Source organism: Mus pahari, chromosome 1, assembly GCF_900095145.1.
Source record: "Mus pahari chromosome 1, PAHARI_EIJ_v1.1, whole genome shotgun sequence".
In the NCBI taxonomy this organism is placed as follows: Eukaryota; Metazoa; Chordata; class Mammalia; order Rodentia; family Muridae; genus Mus; species Mus pahari.
In genome coordinates, this window is record NC_034590.1 from 157,716,224 (window position 1) to 157,737,210 (window position 20,987).

At 48.8% G+C, this 20,987-nt stretch overlaps 2 protein-coding genes across 3 annotated transcripts in view; one reads left to right on the top strand and one right to left on the bottom strand.

Moving 5' to 3' along the window:
* The window catches only part of Mfsd13a (major facilitator superfamily domain containing 13A), a 16,758-nt gene extending 10,604 nt beyond the window's left edge, over positions 1-6,154 (top strand). The window contains exons 6-9 of the mRNA XM_021197170.1: positions 392-488; positions 2,745-2,916; positions 2,990-3,183; positions 5,314-6,154. Of these exons, the coding sequence (XP_021052829.1) occupies positions 392-488; positions 2,745-2,916; positions 2,990-3,183; positions 5,314-5,582 (732 nt within the window). The 3' untranslated portion in view covers positions 5,583-6,154. The remainder of the gene's footprint in view (positions 1-391; positions 489-2,744; positions 2,917-2,989; positions 3,184-5,313) is intronic.
* Positions 6,155-7,478: 1,324 nt separating this feature from the next.
* The window catches only part of Actr1a (actin related protein 1A), an 18,363-nt gene continuing 4,854 nt past the window's right edge, over positions 7,479-20,987 (bottom strand). Inside the window, exons 2-11 of one of the 2 annotated variants that reach the window (XM_021191368.2) lie at positions 17,845-17,909; positions 15,890-15,965; positions 15,092-15,217; positions 13,204-13,328; positions 11,756-11,972; positions 11,114-11,206; positions 10,439-10,613; positions 10,269-10,330; positions 9,444-9,484; positions 7,658-9,310 (exon numbers count right to left, since the gene is read on the bottom strand). In XM_021191368.2, the coding sequence (XP_021047027.1) occupies positions 9,208-9,310; positions 9,444-9,484; positions 10,269-10,330; positions 10,439-10,613; positions 11,114-11,206; positions 11,756-11,972; positions 13,204-13,328; positions 15,092-15,217; positions 15,890-15,965; positions 17,845-17,909 (1,083 nt within the window). In that variant the 3' untranslated portion in view covers positions 7,658-9,207. Of the gene's footprint in view, positions 9,311-9,443; positions 9,485-10,268; positions 10,331-10,438; positions 10,614-11,113; positions 11,207-11,755; positions 11,973-13,203; positions 13,329-15,091; positions 15,218-15,889; positions 15,966-17,844; positions 17,910-20,987 lie in introns of both variants that reach the window. The other variant, XM_029542538.1, reaches the window with a different exon arrangement.

Here is a 20,987-nt window from a genome sequence, read left to right on the forward strand (position 1 = left end):
GAACTCACTTTGTAGACCAGGCTGGCCTCGAACTCAGAAATCCGCCTGCCTCTGCCTCCCGAGTGCTGGGATTAAGAAACAACTTTTTTTAAAAACAAAAACAAAAAAACCCATCAAGAACTACATCTAAAACATAGGTGTGTACAAGTTAGCCAGACTTAAAAATGAATTATTTTTATTTTTATGCCACAAAAACATAAAAATTGTTCTATTTGTTTTCTGCCTTCAAGCTAAAATTCCATAGGCCACAAGGGGTTGTCATTTAGGTTTGTTGGGGCATGTTCCATGTTTGGTGACATGGGACAGTGTGCGTGGCCTCCTGCTCTGAGGACCAGGCCTGCTGCTCTCCCCTGCTGGCCTGTGAACTGTCCTCCCGCCCCCTGTCCTGCAGGTGTTCCACTGTCACTTCAACAGTAACTTCTTCCCCCTCTTCCTGGAATACTTACTGTCTGACCACCTCTCCCTGTCCACTGGCTCCTTCCTGTTGGGTGAGTAGTGCTGCCCCAGGTCTGTTCTCCTTGGGTGGAGCTTAGTAGGCCTCGCTTTAGTCAGGAGTGATGGTGACACCCAGAGGCACTGTGACAAAGTGCAGCGCCTGGCTTCTGTGTTCTCTGAGTGGACTTGGCTGTAATTTTTATTCTTTCTGAGCCATTCATTTTTTGTTTGTTTGTTTTGGTTTACTTTTCTTTCTCTTTGTTTTTTTTCTTTGAGACAGGGTTTCTCTGTGTAGTTTTGATTTTTTGTGGAATTTGCTCTGTAGACCATGCAAGGCCTCAAACTCACAGAGATCCGCTTACCTCTGCCTCCTGAAGCCTGGAATTGAAGTGTGTGCTGCCACATGCTGCTTTTTTTGTTTTTTTTTTTTTTTTTGTTTTTTTTCTCCCCACCACTCTCCTTTGTAACCTGAGGGTGATAATAGCACAGTGGCCCCCTGTGTTGACCTGTTCCACATCCATGGGTCAGCCAACCGTGGGTCCAGAGTATTAGGAGAAAGATCTGTGGCTCCATTAAACATGCAGTCTTTATGCTCACGTGTTTATTATCTACTGCTTATGTGGAAAGAGTGTGGGTGCATGCGTGCTGTGGTGCACAGTGGAGGACAGAGGACAGCTTTCAGGAAATGGTTCTTTCCTTCTACCATGTGGGACCCAGGGATCAAACTCAGGTCCTCTGGCTTGGTGGCAAGCCCATCTCACTGACCCTGAAGCCTTTTTCTTTCCTGTCCCTGTCTCCTAATTGATACAGTGTAACAAGGATTTGCATAGCATTTACATGGTACTGAATATTATAATCAAGACATCAGGCTGGCTTGATGACACAGACCTGTAATCTCAGCATTACAGAAACCGAGGCAGGATTGAGGAGAGTTTGATGCCACCCTGGATCTAATAGATAAATATATTAATTGATAAGTTAATTAATCAATAAACAGTAACAACAATAAAAACACCTCAAACGGCAAATAGTTTTTTTAAAGGAAAACAACAACAAAAAGAGAATCTAAAGTGTATGAGAGGGGTTGAGGCTGGCTCAGTTGGTAGAACCTGGACGATCCTCCCCTGCTGGAATGGATTCTCTAGCATCACATAAACATGGCAAGGTGGTCCACATCTGTAACTGACTGACTTGAGAGGTATGGTTAGGACTACAAATTCAAGGTCAGCCTAGGCTCATAGCAAGTTTGAAGCTAGCCTTGGATATATGAAAAACCCTGAGTCAAAAAAAAAATTGAAATTGAAATTTTAATGAAATAAAAGGTTGAGCATGGCAGTGTAGGCCTTTAATCCCAGTACCCAGAAGAAAAAAGCAGGCCGATTTCTGGGAGTTTGAGGCCAGCCTGGTCTACATACTAAGATCCTGTTTCAAAACGAAAGCAAAACAAAGTAGGTAGAGTGTAATGGCACATACCTTTAACCCCAGCATGGGGAGGCAAGGGAGGTGGATCTCTGTGAGAGTTTGAGGATAGCCTGGTCTACAGAGTGAGTTCCAGGATAGCCAGGGCTACACAGAGAGACCCTGTCTCAAACAAAACAGACAGACAGACAGACAAATGAGTTTAAGGCCATGTAGAGCTACATGACACTAAATTAAAAGACAAAAGTATCTGGGAGTATGTATATAGACCCTGTGCAGATATGATGTCATTTGATATCAAGGTCTTGAAAATCCATACACTTTGCTATCCATGAGAGGTACTGGAGTCAATGGCCATGATCCCAAGGGACTGTAGTACCTACCCCGAAGGGCTTGTGGAAATTATGGTGTGAAAAGCAGACTGGAAAGGTAGCTCAATTGGAGCACTGGCTGCTCTTCCAGAGGACCCAGGTTTGATTTCCACTTACCCACATGGTGTCTCACAGCTGTCTGTAACTCCAGTTCCAGGGGATCCAATGCCCTTTTCTGGCCTCTGCAACCAAAACATGCGTACACATAAAACATATATATATCGTATATATGTATATATATATACATCATATATATGTGTATATACATCATATATCTATGACATAACATGTGTCATATATATTACATATGTCATATATATATCATATATTGCATATATATGGAATCAAAACATGCATACATACACATAAAATTAAAATATGCTAATAACGTGCGAAAATTACAAGACATTGTCTGTTTGCAATGAATGCAAACTTATCCCGATTATTACAATGTCAGTTGCCAACCCTGTTGAGACCCAGGCATTGCTCCTGAAGAAGTGGGACCTCTTCCCTCCCCAGGCATCTCCTATGTCGCTCCTCATCTCAACAACCTGTACTTCCTGCCCCTGTGCCGGCGCTGGGGTGTCTATGCAGTGGTGCGGGGGCTCTTCCTGCTCAAGCTGAGTCTTAGCCTCCTCATGCTGTTGGCTGGCCCAGACCACCCCGGCCTGCTTTGCTTCTTCATTGCCAGGTATGCCCCGCCTGCCCTCGCCCCACACCTCTGTGTCCACCCGCTTTACGCTTGCGCCTCTCTTCCCGGGCAGCAACCGTGTCTTCACTGAGGGTACCTGTAAGCTGCTGACCCTGGTGGTCACTGACCTGGTGGATGAGGACCTGGTGCTGAACCATCGGAAGCAGGCAGCCTCGGCGCTCCTCTTTGGCATGGTTGCCCTGGTGACCAAACCTGGCCAGACCTTTGCCCCACTGCTGGGCACCTGGCTTCTCTGCTTCTACACAGGTAAGGCTCGTGGAACCCAGCTTACTTGTACCAGCTCTGGGTCTGGTGAGGGGACAGGAGGACTGTACCTAGGCCTGTGCTGCCTTGGGGTGCTAAGCCTTGCTGGCCCACCCCTCCATGTTTTCACAAGTGAATTGATTCATTCACGAAATCAGCATAGACCTGTATAGGCTGGGCCCTGTGTGTAAGGGAAGTACCATGGTAAGGCATATGAAATCTTAGCTGTCTTGGAGCTTAGATTCTAGGTGGGCGTTGGTGGTGCACGCCTTTAATCCTAGCAGTCGGAAGGCAGAGGCAGACAGATCTGTGAGTCTGAGGCCAGCCTGGTACAGAGCAAATTCCAGTATATCCAGGGCTACACAGAGAAACCCGGTCTTAGAAAAAAATGTTTTAGTCAGGGAGAAGTGTGGACAGGGTGACATATGGACTGGGTTTTTTAGTGTTTAAGGAAGCTGTTTGGAGAATTAGAGGCTGGGAAGAGGCATGGTCTGATCGATGTTTGGAAGAAGTTTGCTCTGGCTGCCCTGGGTTGTACACAGCGATCAGTGTGGTCAGTAGCTTGGAGGTGATAAAGACATGGGGGCAGAGGCTGTGGAGGCTCAGACTAGGGACGGGGCAGTGGGGTGCATTGGGAACTGAGGTGACACGTAAGGATGAGTGTCGGGGAGTGATTGCTGAGGACCTAGAGGCATGAGACATGATGGTGTCTCTGTCTCGTGAGAGGGGAAGGATGTGAGAAAGGGGTTCAAGGCCAGCCTGGTCTGCAGAGTAAGTCCTAGGTCAGCCAGGGCTGCACAGAGAAACCCTGTCTCAGAAAGCAAACTGGGCTGGAGAGATGGCTCAGTGGTTAAGAGCCCTGGCTGCTCTTCCAGAGGTCCTGGGTTCAATTCCCAGAGCCCACATGGCAGCTCACAACTCTTGATCACTCCAGTTCCAGGGGATATGACACCCTCACACCTATGCACACAAAATTAAATGATTAAAGGGGAAAAAAGAAAAGCAAACCAAGCAATCGGAAAGCTGGATCTGGGGGGCTGGCGAGGTGGAAGAGAATGTGAGTCTAACATGTAGGCGATAGACAGGAGGATGAGGAGGTCAAGGGTCCCTTCAGCTACGTATCGACCGAGAACAACCTAGGGTGCATGATACTGCCTCGGTAAAGAACAATGTGCCGGGACTGTAGTGTAGTAGGACGAGCACTTGCCAAGTATGTATGAAGCCTTCAGTTTAACTCTGGAACCACGTGACTCGCTGTGGCGATGGATACCCATGATCCCAGCACTCAGGAAGTGGAGGCAGGCGGATCAGAAGTTTGAAGTCATCATTGAGTTCAGAAGGAATTTAGAGCTAGTCTGGACTAGATACCCTGACGAGGAGGAGGAGGAGGAGGAGAAGGAGGAGGAGGAGGAGGAGGAGGAGGAAAGAAGAATAGGAAGCAGCAACAGGAGGAGCAGCTGGAGCAGCAGGAGCAGCTGGATATGGTGGCATGTGCCTTTAATTCCAGAATTTGGGAGGTAGAGTCAGGAAGTGAACTCTGTGCGTTTGAGGCCAGCCTGGTCTACATGGTGAGTTCTGTGCGTTTGAGGCCAGCCTGGTCTACATGGTGAGTTCCAGGCCAGCCTGGTCTACATGGTGAGTTCCAGGACAGCCTGGTCTACATGGTGAGTTCCAGGACAGCCAGGGGTACCAGAGAGACCCTGTTTCCAAAATTTTTTTCAAGTAAAATATAGACGATAGATTTGTGGTTAGGAATTGTTGGCATATACCTATAATCCCAGCTACTCATTAAGACTGAGGCATGAGGCAGGAGACTGTAAGATTGAAGCCAGCCAACAGTAACAGTTTAAAAAGACTTTTTTTTTTTTTTTTTTTTTGGTATTTTGAGACAGGGCTTCTCTGTATAGACCTGGCTGTCCTGGAACTCACTCTGTAGACCAGGCTGGCCTTAAACTCACAGATCCACCTGCCTCTGCATTCTGAGTGCTGGGATTAAAGGTGTGCACCACCATACCTGGTCAGTCTTAACCTTTTAGTTGTGGCTTAGGATACTTATGATGTGTCTTTTGCCGTTCTGAGGGCTTTGGAGGGTTAACTGGCTGACCATGCTCCTCCTGTGTGCTCCCGTCCCAGGTCACGACCTTTTTCAGCAGTCCCCAATGACTCCTGTGGGGAGCGTCCGCCCATGGCCAGAGCAGCCAGCCCCAGCCCCCGCCCCCGCGCAGGCTCCCACACTCCGCCAGGGCTGCTTCTACCTGCTGGTGTTTGTCCCCATCACCTGTGCGCTGCTGCAGCTCTTCACCTGGTCCCAGTTCACGCTGCATGGGAGACGCCTACGCACGGTCAAGGCCCAGCGTCAGAATCTGGCCCAGATCCATACTCTGAACATTAAGATGGTGTGAGAGGCCCGGCAAGGCCACTGTGCTGAGATCCTTGCCCTGGTCCCAGCCAGTAGCCTCTCATGCCGGCCAGCATCCTGTATCCTCACCTCTGGGTTCAGCCTAGAGAATGGATGGTGATGGATGGAGTTTCTGGGGCCGAACCAGGAGCATCACCAAGGACTGCCCCTTCTTTAGTCATGTGACTCAGCTTGTGCAAGGGCTGGGCCATGTGTGCTCAGGGACCTGCGACTCCTGTGGGGTAGGAAGAAAGGAGGACCAGAAAGGGTAGGGGCTGATTGTGGTGCCCAGGAGGTGTCTGGGGCCTATAGCTGGGGCTGGCCACTTGGTGGGCTCCGGAGTTTCTGAAGCTGTGACCGCCCCTCTTGCCCACTCAGGAGAAGCTGACTGAAAGTGCCATTCGCCTCTCCTTCTAGTCGTTTCTCTCAGAAGGTTCTCTGCTATGGCTATGCTTGAAGTGGCATACCCTCTGCTATAGCTCTTCTCCCTGCACCCTCTCCCCCCCAAATCCTAGCAGGCCTGGAAACTCTAAAGATGCTCTCTCATCTCAAGTCAAATAAAGCCAGTCATTCCAATTCTTTGGGTGTGTGTGTGTGTGTGTGTGTGTGTGTGTGTGTGTGTGTGGCAGACAGGGTTGTTGGGGGCTGGGAAACAGAAAAGTTCCCCAAGATAATTTTCCTAGAGATCTAGGATAAAATTGCAAGCTGAACCTGGTGATATAATCCCAGCATATGGAAGGCTGAGGCAGGATCGCCTCCAACTCAAAGTTAGCCTAGAAGACAACCAAGGGACTAAAGAAAAAAACCCTACTGTCACCAACAAATGAATCCAGCAGAGTGCTGAGTGATCAGGCCTGCAACTGCTTCCCTCAGCACATTTCCCACATACCACAAAACAGTGGTCAAGGAGCCTCTCTCTGCCAGGCTAGGGGCTCTCAGCCCAGAAATCACCTGAGCAGCTTCCAAAACATCAATGCCCGAGTTGTTGCCAAGATTATGGTTGAGTGGGTCTGAACAGTGCTGTAGCCTTTGTACGTGTGGGGTCTGAAGGTCTGCACAGGAGCCCGGCCTTTCTAGGATACATGGCCCAGTCAATGAGCAGTGGTTCTCTGACAGTTGCTTATTTAATTTTGGGGGGTTCTGAAAATCTTTATGAAATGAATCATAAACACCCATATTTTATAGTTATTGGGGGAGTATAAACATTTGTTATGTATCTGGCAACTTCCTTCTAGATATAGGAATTTATTTTTATTTTATTTTGAGACAAGGTTTCTTCTTAGTATAGCCCTGTCCTGAAACTCACTCTGTATACCAGACTGGCCCCAACCTCAGAAATCTGTCTGCTTCTGCATCTTGAGTGCTGGGATAAAAGGCAATCACTACACCCAGCTCCCTCAACTTAAAGAGGAATTCGTTATTTATTTGTATATGTATGTGAAGGTCAAAGGTCAGTTTGCTGCATAGAGTCAGTTCTATGTGGGTCCTGGGAGTCAAACACAGATGGACAGAATTGGTACCTGCCCTCAGTCTGGAGTCATCTCAGAGATCAAGCTCTTCATCTTACACCCCCAATGGCTTGTGGGTGGGTGAGGGGGGCTGCATGCATGCTAGGCAAGTGCTCTGCTACTGGACTGTAAGCCCCAGCTCTCATTTTGAGACAGGAGCTCATTACGTTGTGGAGACTGGCTCAGAACTCACTCTGTAACCCACACAATCCTTAAACATGCGAGTCTCCTGCCTTGGTCTCCTCAGTAGCCAGGATTACAGGCCTGGTTCAAATGTTTAATCCCAGCACTTGGGAGGCAGATCTTTGGGTTCAAGGTCAGCCTGGTCTAAGGAAGAGTTCCAGGACAGCCAGGACTGTTATACAGAGAAATCCTGTCTCAGAAAAAAGCAAAAAACAAAACCATCTTCAGAGATGAAGTCAGGCTTCAGCCACAGATGAGCATACACGGGAATTAGGCCCTCAATTCTCTTCCCACCCACGATACTGCTTGGGGTTCAGTCTGCATCACTTTGAGGGAGCTCCCCTCTCTTCCTACCAGGCACTGGTCACAGAAAGAGGTCAGACTGATGTACCTATCGGAACGACTTTATTTAAGTACACCGGGCCCCACCAGGCTACGTGGCTTTGCGAGGCTGTGCAAGGGACAGGCTTGGCTAAGAGGTGAGCTGGTTATGCGCACTGCAGTCCATGGGTTGCCACACTGATTCCACACACACCAGCTTCGCTTTACATCTGGCAGGGGCCTTTGGTCATAGGATGGCGGAGAAAGAATACTGTCTGGGATCTGGAACTGAGGTGAGACTTGGTGTCACGGGTGAGGGTGCCGGTGAAGACAGGCTCACCCTAGCTTGTACCAGGCACAAAGGCCCTTGGACCACTTCTGAGAGCAAGGTTGGCTGGCACCCATTAGGTCTTGGCACTTTGGTCAGCCCCTTCTCTCCAATCTGACCAACCTAGAAGGGGCCTCCCTGCCATTTAGTCCCCTCGTCAATTAGAGTGGCAAAAGGCAACATGGTTAACTGCAGCTTGCTTTGTTCTAAAGGGTCTAGATCTCCAACACACCTCCCTCACAAGGGGCCTCTGCCACAGAGTGATGCTGCTTTGTCTTAGAAAACCCAACGACAACCAGCCTGGTGGTTCCAGGGCAGTGAGCAAGAGGGGTAGGAGGAAGAGGCTGGCTGGGGTGCTGTGTGCAGCCTCCTGTCTCACAGGGTCCTGAGGCCCATGAATACTGTCAGTTCTCCATCAGCAGGGAATGACAGAGGTCTGGATGCTATGGAAAGCCTAGGTGCTGTAAACATTAGTGTAAGCAAGGTAACCGTGGGCAGGAGACAACGAGCCCTTCTGTAGTCCCTTTACTGAACAAACATGTCAATAAATAAAACCGTGATGATGGTATTGAAACCAGGATGTAGGAGAAGCCAACAGCAGGACCTGCAACCCACAGTCCTTAGTGTCTCAGGGCCCCTGAATGTGGATGGGGCTTGTAGATTAACCCTGAAGCTCTCTCCTGCCCCCAAATGCCCAGTGTGGTCCTAATCCTTACCTGTTCCCAGGCGGACATGAGTGTACCCTGCTCTCTCCTGAAACCAGTCTCTAACCATAGCTAGAGTGCTTTTTCAGACTCCCAAACCCAAGCTGAAACAAAACCGGGCAGAACTTAACCCCAGCCCCAGTTCTCCATCTGATCCAGAGGCATGGACAGCACAGAAGGATGAGCAGGGGAGACAGTGGCTGCCTCAGGGCACTCGGGTGGGGTGGGGTGGGGTGGGGCCAGCCCAGCCTAGATTGGCAGCAGCAAGGTCTCTCTATGGTAGTAACCATAGTTCCGCACAGCCAGACAAAGGCCTGGCTGAGAAAGGAGCGGGCCTCTGCCAGAGCTCTTCCTGTAAGGGGCCAGTTAGTAGTCAACCCCAGGCCTCGGGCCATCAGCATCGTGGGTACTTCAATGTCCTCTCTGGGCCCAGGATCTCTGGCCACACAGCACTCGATAGTCGCACACACTCATACATACCCACACACTCATTCACACACACAGGCAGTTCCTCTCAAACACTCCAACTCAAGAAAGCGAGTTTTAAAGTGGAGTTAACTTCAGAGAGGTGGTGATGTTGCAACGTTAGAAGGTTTTCCTGTGGATGGATCGGGCACCATCTTCTTCATATTCCTTCTTAGAGACCCACATCTTCTTAAAGGTGTCCAGGGAAGCAAGGATAGAGCCGCTGGAGTGGAGAAAACCCAAAGAAGCAGCCTAAATGAAACTGTGCGGCCGGGCAATCCCCCAGGGACAGGGTAGGATGGTGGGATGGTCAGAACCTCAATTCCCATTATGCTCTTATTCCATGGGCTACTCACCCAATCCATGTGGAATACAGTCTCTCCTGGGGTGCAGATATCTGCAGAAGGGGACGAGAAGAGGAATCTAAGACATCCAGACCCTCCCCCCAGTCATCCTTCTCTTTTACATTTGTGTGTGTGTGTGTGTGTGTGTGTAGCATATGCACATGTGTGTATGCACACATATGTGTGCATGGAGGCCCAGTGTTGACATCTGGTGTCTTCCTTGATCATCCTCTACTTTACTTACTAAAGCAAGAGTCTCCTCCTGAACTTGGAGCTTGCCAGTTCTGGCTCATGTACCTAGCCAGCTTGCCTTTGGAGACCTTGTCTTTATCTCTCAAACGCTGACATCATAAGAGGCTGCCATGCCTACCTGGCTTTGAGGTGAATTCTGGGGATCTGAACTCTGGTCCTATGCTTGCACAGCAAGTGCCGAGTCCACTGAACCATCTTCTCAGCCCACCCCCATCCCCGCCCACCTTCTTGCTCTGTCTCATTGCTAAGTGTGGTAGATGCATGCCATGCAATAGGCTCTTTGCAGGAGCTGTGGTCAGCCTGGCTCTATGTGGTGAGAAACACCTCTGGCAGGAACCAGATTCGTTCTTTTGGGCCCATCCTTGCCACATGAAGCTCATCACTGAGCATCATAGAGTGAACATTACAGGGGCTCTGGGAGAGGGCATGGCAGCAGTAAGGTCAAACTGCCAACTCAGTTCTCCTGAAAGGCCTTAGCTAGGACCATGGGGCATCAGTGCTGCGTTGCCTGGAGGGGAATGGAACACCATGTCCCTCGAGTCCCTGGAGCCCTGCTGTACCCACCCAGCCTCCGGTCCACCCTACCCTGATTTTCACATCTTTTGGAGCTAGTTTCTTCACTTCACTCAGTAGCCTGTCTCCAAAACCTAAAAAAAAAAAAAGCAGAAAAGAGGCCCTCAGGTGACTTCTTTGGGCATCCAATCCCTGTGGCTGAGGGCGCTTCCCTAACAAGGCTCCCGAGAGCCAAGACCAACCTTTGAACAGGGTAGAGCCTCCTGAGAGGACAATGTTGGAAAACAGTGTACGCCGCAAATCCATGTCCGACTTCTGGATAGCAAACACCAGCACCTCGTGGATACCTTCACTCTCCTCGCCAATCAAGTCCGGCCTGAACAGCAGCTCAGGGGCCCGGAACCTGGAAGGGCCGATCTGTAGGGTACAGAGCCAGCTTAGGAGGTTTGGCTGGGACTGAGGTCCCCTGGAACTGGGAACAGAAGAGGTCTTTCTGCCTGTCTCTTAGGAAGCAGGTGTCTGTGAAGACCAGGCTGAAGAGAAACCTGTGACAAGGGTCTCGAGGAGCAAAGGCAGGGCTCCTGGGAACAAATGGGGAACTAGGGAGAGAAGTGCTTGCCTACTAGTAGCTCTGGCATTTCCTAGGTAAGAGATCTTTGGCATTAACACTCTTGGAAATGTCTTATCAGTGGGAGTTCCAGGAGCAGTGACTTCGCTAATCTGTATCTAGGGATGGTTAAAGGCAGCAAGCACTACACCCACGTCCCTAGAGTCTTTCCACAGCCGCTCCCTTTTAGATAGGGAAGCACAAGGCTTCTCGTGCTGTAGGTCTGCTGTTCAGGCCCCTGCAGGACCTTCTGCTGAGTCCAAAGCTTAATGGTGGATGTGAGGGGAAAGGAGAAAAATGTGGTCACTACCTCAATGGTGCTGCCATCGGGCAGGTAGTACTGAGCCTTCTCCGTCTCCAGTGTCTCATCTTTCTGGGGATTTATGGACAGGTAGCAAGCTCTCTGCAGAATCAAACACGACAGTCATATTTGCAGGAATCCTAGTGTACTCTCAGGCAAAGTCCCACTGCCTGTCTGCAGTGACTGCCTGAAAGTACTCGCTCACAAGCAGGGACAGAGGTCTGTCACAATGCCCTGGGGACACTTAAAACCTGAGTTCTTGCTCCCCTTTCCTGGTAGGCAAACCCAGGAACTTGGCTCAGTAGCTCCTAAGTTTAGCCAGGCTCAGGCATCGCTCCCCTCCTACCTCTGCTATGGCTCTGGCTTCCCATGACCAGTTCAGTTTCCCCACAACCACACATGGTAGGAGGGTTCAATGTACTTATGCAGAAAAGGGCATTTCAACTTCTCTAAGGACGTGAATCTGCCGGGCTTAGGGACTGGAAACTGCTCCTTTCCCATGAGATGGCAGCATTCAGGAAGGTGAAGAAGATAGATGCATACAGGTCTGGAGCCTGACCCAGGACTTGCATAGGTGCATCACCCCTCTTCACTCTTAGGGTCACTATTCCCCATCCCACTCCTCCCCCCGGCCCACAGGTCACCACTTACTTCCTTTATGGCCTTGACAATCTCAAACTCTGAGGAGGAGTGGAAATCATAGCCCTCCTTCCGTAGGTAGAGGCGGAGGAAGCGCGAGACATCCCGGCCAGCGATGTCGATGCGCATGATGGAGTGAGGCATGGCGAAGCCTTCATAAATCGGGACCGCATGGGTGACACCATCCCCAGAATCCAACACCACGCCTGTGGTTCTGCCCGTAGCATAACTGAGGCAAAGAGACAAACAATCACTGAGCCCCGCACCCTCGGAGAGAAGCCCACGTAGCGCTCAGAGTGAGTCCCGAGCCCTGAATCTTGGTGCACTTTCCTCTGCGCCCTCTGGGTGGGTGGGGCACCAGGGAGACCTTGACGTACTGAGCGAGGGGCAAAGCTTCTCCAGCACCCTAAAGAACAGGCCTTCTGGGTACAGCCTGGGGCTTACTGTCCCGGGGACCCGAACTAAAGGGCAGTTCAACTCCCAAGGGAGGAGGAGGGAAAAGCAGCCAGCGGAGGAGAAAAGGAACTGCTTTCGCGGAGAGCTATGTCTTTCCCATGCTGCCTCTGACATCGGCCCATAGTTTTTTGTTTGTTTATTTTATTTTTAATATCCAAATGACAGATATGAGACTCAGGAATGGGGGTAAACCCTTCCTCGGGCTCAGCGCTCAGACATCAACAGGTAAAGCTTGCATATCTGTGTACCCTGGCAACTACTGGCAGCTGAGGGTTTAGTTCTACAGGAATGCTGGCCCAGTAGTATCAGACAGAGGGTTCCATTTGTTCAGAGGTCAGAAATTTAGACTTGGATATGAAATCCTTCAATTTATTTTTGTTTTGGGAAGGTGCCTAGGCCTCTGTACATGCTAGGCCAGTGCTTATCCCCAGCCCAGGAAATCTCCCAGCCTGCAAATGCTGGTTCATGATCTGACCTCGTCAAACCCATAGTCTGTGTAGGTCACAGGGTACCGTCTCAGCAGCTGGTGGAGGCGGGCAGGAGGCAGGGTGAGCAGCATGGCAGGTGTGTGCTGTCTGGGCCACAGGTATGCCAGCAGCCCAGCAGAACGGCTGGCACCCAGTCAACAGAGTGGATGCTGGGATACATTAAGGAACCGTGAGGAAGGGCCGAGGCAGTGTGACCACAAACCTGGTCCCCAGACCTGAGAGCACTGGGCACCTGCCACTCATTGCCTTGGCTTTAATTGAGGAGCTTCCATGTCTACTTTCTGTAAGACTTTCTTCTCCTCACTACCTTACCTCGCCCTCACGGGGGAGAGCGGGAGTATGCAGGTTAGCTCGCCCTCATGGGGGAAAGCGGGTGTATGCAGCTTAGCTTGTCCTCATGGGGGGGAGCGGGTGTATACGGCTTAGCTTGTCCTCATGCGCGGGTGTATGTGGAGGCCACACAGCAGGCGGAGACTTAGGTCATTGTCAGGCCACCCTAGTCGGGCTGCTACTCACAGGCTCAGCACAGCTTGCATGGAGATGAAGAGGGCCGGCACGTTGAAGGTCTCGAAGAAGACTTCTGCAGCTCGCTCCCGGTTTTTCCGAGGGTTTAACGGTGCCTCCGTCAGGAGCACAGGATGCTGGGAAAGAGGAGGCCCAGGAGGAGGCAGTGAGCACAGCTTTCCACTCTAGTGCCTGCCTTCAAAGTCTGCAGTCCAGGGGCCATGCCTGCGTCGGTGTCTTTACTCTCCAATGTCATCCTAAAGTCCCACTCTGTCCTTACTGAGTGCAACCCCTTGCCCTCTACAGGTTCCTGTGCCTGCTGTGGTCACCTACTTGTCAAGAAGACCTTGTTGAACTCTGAGTCATTAGACTGTAAATATACTTCAAAATATTAAATTTAATATTGATTTTTTAAAAAAAGATTTTGTTTTTGTGGTAATGAAAATTGTTTCCCATGCTAGGTAAGCATTCCTCATAGACCTACATCTCCAGCCCTTTTATTTATTTACTTACTTTTGTCATTTATTTTTCATTTTTTAGTGTTTTGTTTTTGTTTGTTCGTTTTTGGTAATTAAAAAAAAAAGATGTCTGTAGCCCCTGGCTGGCTTAGAACTTGCTATGTAACCAGACTAGCCTCAGGTTCAATAGATTCGCCTGCTTCTGCTTCTCGAGTGCTGGGATTAATAGAGTATAGCACCAAGCCTGGGCTATTCACATTTTAATTATTTTAACTTATGTTTATGTCTGTGTATCTATCCATGTAAAGGCAGGCTGTGGTGGAGGCTAGACTCCCTTGGAGCTGGAGTCACATGGGGTGGTGACCCATCCTGCAGGGGCGCTGGGAACAGAGCTCAGGTTCTCTGGAAGAGCAGAACTCGTTCTTAACTGCCTAGCTGTCTCTCTAGTACATATGGAAGGGTTTGAAAGCCTAACCATTTCCTCTTCCTGAAAACTGCTACATTCTCCTTTTATCTCTGAGAGTCGCTCCCTTGGAAGTTAACAGGTATGGGCTCTGACAGATGTGGGTTCAAATCCCATCCCTACTCCTTTATTCATTAAATGATTTTGGAAATATCACTCGATTTTCTGATTTCCTTTTCCTTTCCTTTCTATCTTTCTACATGTATTTATCTGGTGCATGCGCACAAGCACACGTGACGGCCACTGTCACCTTGGAGAGCTGCTTCTCTCCTTCTTCTTAGTATTTTGCTGCTCTAACCTTTTGTTTTCTATTTCCTTGACACGTAGGCCCGGCTGGCTTTAAAGAGGCTGCGTAGCAAGGACCACCTTGAGCCCCTAGCCTCCTGGTATTACAGTGTGCACCACCATGTCCAGTCTGCTATTTGCTTGTTTGTAAGGGGAAGATAGTTCTACCTAGGTCTTTTGGCTTTGTCATTTTTATGTTTATTTATAGTGAGTATGTATGTGCACATGTGTGGATGCCCTCGGATGCCAGAAGACTTCAGATCTGCCTGGAACTGGAGCTACCGATGGTTGTGAGCTGCCATGTGGGTGCTGGGAACCAAGCCGGGGTCCTTTCAGAGCACGGTAAGTGAGTAAGTGTTCTTAACCACAGAGCCATCTCTCCAGCCCCTATTTTTGTTTTTTGAGATGAGAGTCTTGCTATATAGCCCTAGATGGGTCTCAAACATTCCTCACCCTGCTGCCTCTGCCTTACAGGTGCTAGCCCTATAAGCGTATTACTACACGTAACTTCAGTGCTAATATATCAGTAGGGATGATATGGAGATAACACTACAATGTATCTGGAAATAGACAGCTCAGTGCTGGACGCTTTTGGCTGTCATCACGGTCATTCCTATCCTCCTCGTCACATCTGGGGTAGAGTTCTACCTAACTTGGCATCCTGCGCAGGAGTGTCCTGCACCCAGGCCCTCACCTCCTCGGAGAAGGTCTGCAGCTGGTCCTTAGAGTAGACGTACTGCCAGATGCGCTCCATGTCGTTCCAGTCCTTGACGATGCCATGTTCCATGGGATAGCGGATTGACAGCAGCCCCCGGTGCTCCTGCCAGTAGAGGGCACAGTCTGTGGCGGAGTCAGGCTCTGCCTGGCATCCTGCCCTCCCAGCCCGAGGGTACAGGCAGAATCACTGCCAAGGAACCTCAGCCTCCCCGGGCCCAGCCCTCACTGAGCGTAGGCATTCTCTCTCTAAGTTGGGGACTGGATGCTACAGGATGCTGCCGGACTCTCTGAGTGAGCAGTCGAGAAGCAGAGGCTTCCGAATTTCCATGGCCTCAAGGTGCCCTGTGTACCCACCTCGTTTCCTGGTTCTAGGGCACAGTGTTCTGGTTCTTACCTAAGTTCTTGGACCCAAACTGTACAGCAATGGCTCTGTAGTTATGTTTCCTAGAGCCTGCCTGAGGGCTTTGCCAAAGCTAGGGTAATTAACTCAGACCCGGATAGGCCAGATTGGATTTCCCCTCTGAATCCCTCTGGCCAAAAACATACCCAAGCCAATCAAATGACTGCAAGACAGTAACAGGACACAGAGACAGAACAACAGTGCCCTTTTCTAGACTGGTCTCTGTTACCCAGATGAGGTTCCAGATACGTCTTCTTTAAGGCCAGAGTCTGCTCTTGGGAGAGAAACGACCCCTTTCCTCATTGCTACGTTTACTGTGGTGGACAGGCAAGTCCTCTGCAAGCCTGAGACTTCTCCTATTGGACAGGGAATTACCTCAGCTTTGGGGCCAATGAAGATGTCACCTTCGAGGGCTCCTGCCATGACACGAACATGTTTGGGTCTGCCCACACTGGGGAAGACAGCAGAAAGCAATGTTTTTATTTCAAGACAGATATGGAAGAGCATAGTACAGTTACACCAGTGTCCCTTAAAGTACAGATATACCAGTGTCCCCTCCAGTACAGATACACCAGTGTCCCCTCATTCTACTGTGCTTGTCTCCGAGCCGGAGGGCTCAGTTAATTTCCATTTCCTTTCTTACACTGTTTCTGTGTTTTATATAAAGAACATGTACTATTTGAGGTTACTTGCATATTATCTATTTTTGTTATTTTTTTATATAAATAATGCATCTAGTTCTCCTTTTTCCCCAATGTATATTAAATGGAGATAAATTCTAAATGGGGCTGGAGAGATGGCTCAGCAGTTAAGAGCACTGACTGCTCTTCCAGAGGTCCTGAGTTCAGTTCACAGCAACTACATGGTGGCTCACAACCATGTCTTGAAAAAAAAAAAGGACTTATAATGATGAACTAAAAAACTAGCTGGGCGTGGTGGCGCACACCTTTAATCCCAGCACTCGGGAGGCAGAGGCACGTGGATTTCTGAATTCGAGGCCAGTCTGGTCTACAAAGTGAGTTCCAGGACAGCTAGGGCTATACAGAAAAACCCTGTCTCGAAAAACCAACAACAAAAAAAACTTTAGGAGCTGGGTTAGAGCTCAGTGCCAGAGACTAATGTGCATGCGGCTCTGGATTCATTTCTGTTTGTACAAAAAAGAAATAAGTAAGAAGGAAACAGAGAAAGAAAGAGAGAGGGAGGGAGGGAGGGAGGGAGGTCTCATAAGTCCCTGTCCCAGGATTCCTGCATCTCTGACGCTGTTGCCCAGTGCCCCCTTTCCTCCCCAGGCAAGGACTCCCCAAGCCTGCACACCCTGTACTCTCTTCTTTGCAGAAAAGCTCTGAGACCTTAGTCTAAGACAGCAAGTGTGGTTTAATGTTAATAAACTCTGTGCTGGAAAATGGGAGACTCACAAAGATGTTTAAAAATGTATTTGTGTGTCAATTTGCAGGAGTCAGCTCTCTCTTTCCACCGAGTGGGCCCTGGGATCCAGCGCACTGTCTCGGGGCAGGGACTTTACCTGCTGAACCATCTCTGGCCAGGACCAGAGGATTCCAGAGAGAGTGGCTGAGGGTAGCAGGCCTGTTACAGTCCTGGTACTGAGGAAGCTGGGGTGCAGGACTGTCTGAACTCAAGAAACAGAGGTCAACCTGGCAATATAGGGAGACTGTTTAAAAAAATAAATCTTGGAGGGCTCTGTGGTTCTGAGTCACCAAGGATAAAATTGGTGACAGTAGATAGAATCTGACAGAGTTTTTGTTTTGTTTTGTTTTTTCTTCCTTTTTTTCCGAGATAGGGTTTCTCTGTGTAACCTCAGTTGTATTAATTTTTGCTTTGTGGATCACATTAACTTCGAACTCAGAGATTCACCTGCCTCTGCCTCAATCTCTTGAGTGCTAGGAATAAAGGCATGCACCATCATGCCAGGAAGAATCAGATGTTTAAAAAGAGGACCAGCAAGATGGCTGAGTGGATAAAGGTTCTGAGGTGCCAGTCAGTGACCTGAGTTTGATCCCTGGAATAGCATGAAGCTGGGAGGAGTGACCTGACTCCACAAAGTTGTGCTCTGACCAACTTTGACACATGCTATAGCACCTACCTCTTCCAAAACACACACACACACTCATGCTCACTTAAGAACAAAAGAGGCCTTTGCTGTACCTCTCAGACAGCCAGGTAATAACATCCCAGACCCAGTCCAATTTCACAGCCTTTGCTTATTGTTTTGGGTACCAAGGCTAACTTGAGGGGGAATTCTTCCTCCTCAACAAGGCAGGACAAAGATGACAAGATCTCCAGAATCACAACCAAGCCTCAAAATTACTTACTAGTTTGGAAAGCAGTATTTGGGGATCTGATCACCAGCAAAACCAGCTTTAATCACACCGGATCCCTGGGGAGAGAGGACAAAGATAAGTGAGAGCAGCCACTATACGGTTCCATTTCCATGAAGAGAGAAAGCTTATATTTGCGCATACAGCAGACACGTGGACAGGAGCATTGGGAATGGCGAACACACCAGGAAGAGAAGGAACTAGAAGCAATGAGCAGGACTTTCACTGCATCCTCGGCGAGCTGTTCAAGTTCACTGTAGTTTTCTCCCTGACTGTATGAAACATACTTTACTCTGAGTAGTACATATAACGTTGATACAAATAATATGAATACATATGATGCTGATAGGGCCAGGGAGATGGCTCATCAGATCAAAGCACTTGCAATGTACGTCTGCTGAAAGGAGACCTACTCTCTGGTCTCCACATGTGTGCTGTGGTATGTACACACCGGCACTCTACACACATACACGATAATAATAAATAAAATGATATTTAAAATATGAATACAGGGAAGAGAAAAAACAGAAAAGATGAGAGACTGCAATGACCTAGAAGTCACACGTTCCACACACACTAGGGAGGCAGGGGCGCTGCACTCTTTCCCATCCTACTGGCACGGGAGGCTTGCGACCTGCATTCCCACCATAGGCTGCAGCGCTCCCTGTCCCCAGGTCTCTGGGACACATCCCACAAGTATCTTGCACTGATTCTGACAAAGGCATGATCTCAGGCTCTTACTGAAGGGACAGAAGCACTATACACCATAGAGTCTGGCATGTTTTACAAGCCAGTGTTTTTTACTCCTTTGTCTCCTGACAATGAAGAACAGGGAGGCCCTAGTGACTTGTCTGAGGACAGAAGACGAGATGCAAATTCCTGCTCCAATATTTGTCACATTGGTTGAGTACAGTACCAGTAAAGAACCGTTTTTCTAACAAGCATCTCTCATCCCTTCCAGGACCCAACCAAGGTAAACACTGACTCTAGGCACTGATACCAACTGTGTGCAGGGAAGACTTCAAGATCTGATCTTGTTTGGAGATACACTTCATTCTTCTTTGCTTCTGCTTCTTCTCCTCCTCCTTCTTCTTCTCCCCCCCCCCCACTTTTTTAAAGATTTATTTTATTTATATCAGTACAGTCAGATCCCATTACAGATGGTTGTGAGCCATCATGTGGTTGCTGGGAATTGAACTCAGGACCTCTGGAAAAGCAGTCAATGCTCTTAACCACTAAGTCATCTCTCCAGTCCTCCTCCTTCCTCCAATTCTTTTTTTTTTTTTTGACACAGGGTTTTTCTGTATAGCCCTGGCTCTCCTGGAATTCACTCTGTAGACTAGGCTGGCCTCAACCTCACCTGCCTCTGCCTCCCGAGTGCCACCACACATTATCTTCCTTCTAAACTTAACTACTATCACATCTGGTTCCCATGTCTTCCTCCTACCCGAGCTGATCTGCACTCAACCATTCCCCTGGGGCCCAGCAAACTTCCAGAGACCACATAGCATCAGTTAATACACAAGAGTCACAGTAGTCAAGATTGTCTTTGCATCAATGGCTTTCTTGCACGCCCTTGCTTCCGTGCCTCCTGCTCCTCTGCAAGTGTTGGAAAGATAGATGATGGCGGTGATGAGACCAGTAACCTTGGTGTCTGCCTCTAGCAAGTCTGAGGACAGGGCTATGTATGGTGAGAAGTGGAGGAAGGACAGTGTGAAGGGGAGAGCAGGGGACAGCCAACCCTCTATTGGCAGAAGAGAACAAACAGGAGATACTGTATAAACTCACTGGCAGCAGACTAGGAACCCAGGAAGGTACAGTTGTGAAATGAACTCAAAGTCTAAGAAAGAGGGGGAATTCTTCTCCTGCAAACCCCGGGGCCTGGATGGGTGGGTGCAAACAGCACCATGCACAAGATCTTCAGGAACCTGTTCAAGTTTCTAATAATTGTTCATTGTCTTCATCAGGGTGTGGAATGCCAAAAGACTAGATGGCTCTCCTGGCAGGGGATCAAGACATGAGAAATGAAGGTGCAATCTTCGCCTCAGACCTGGATTTAAATTTCTTTACCTGAGACAGGATCTCACACATCCCAGGATGGCCTCAAACCTGTTCTGTAGCAGAAAGTGACCCTGAATTTCTGATTTCTCTGCCTCTACTTCTTTAATGCTGGGATTACAGGCATGTGCTACCTACCATACATACATTCAGATCTGAATATCTTTAAGAGTTGATTTTCCAAGTTGTCTGCTTTTTAGTTTACTAGCACAAAACCAAGAGTCTGGGTAACAAGACAGGTTATGACGTCAGCCTCAGCTATTCATAGTGACACATGCCTGTAAACAACCCCAATTGAAGGCTGATGCAGGGAGAGCCACAGTTTAAGCAAGCCACATAGCAAGACCCTGTCTCAAAAAAAACCAAAAAACCAAAAAAACAAACAAACAAACAAACAAAAAAACAAGCAAGAGGCTCGAGATATGGCTCAGCAGTTAAGAGCACTGACTGGTCTTCCAGAGGATCCAAGTTGGATTTCCAGCATCTACACCGTGGCTCACAATGGTCAGCACTCCAGTTTTAAGGGGATCTGATGCCCTCTTCAGGCCTCCTCATGCACTGCATGCATGTGATGAAAAGACATTCAGGCAAAACTAATAGATCTCTAAAATACTCAAACCGAAAGCCAAGTGAAGTGATGCCAGCTTCATGTACTGGCCTCTGGTTTCCTAGTTAGAGTATCAGAGGCCTGGCTGCAATTCTGAGCTTTCTTGAAGGGTAACCCCAGCCCTCACTATTACCTGCACCATGACAATGCATGGATCTCACTGCCCTGTTAGAATCTGTGCTTCCTATTTTTCTCTACTTCATTCCAAGTTCCTCAAGATCAGAGACTTCACATAGCAGTATCGGTCATTTGCCACACACTCAAGAGACTAGCTGGTGAGAATTAAATTTATGAGCAAAAGATTGGCAGAAAGTTGCCAGGCATGGTGGCAAATGTCTTTAATCCCAGCACTCAGGAGGCAAGGCAGGCCAGTTTTGAGTTTAAGGCCAGCATGGTCTACAGAGGAAATTTCAAGATAGCCAGGGATAGATATCCCTGTCTTAGATAGAAAGAAAGAGAGAAAGAAAGAAAG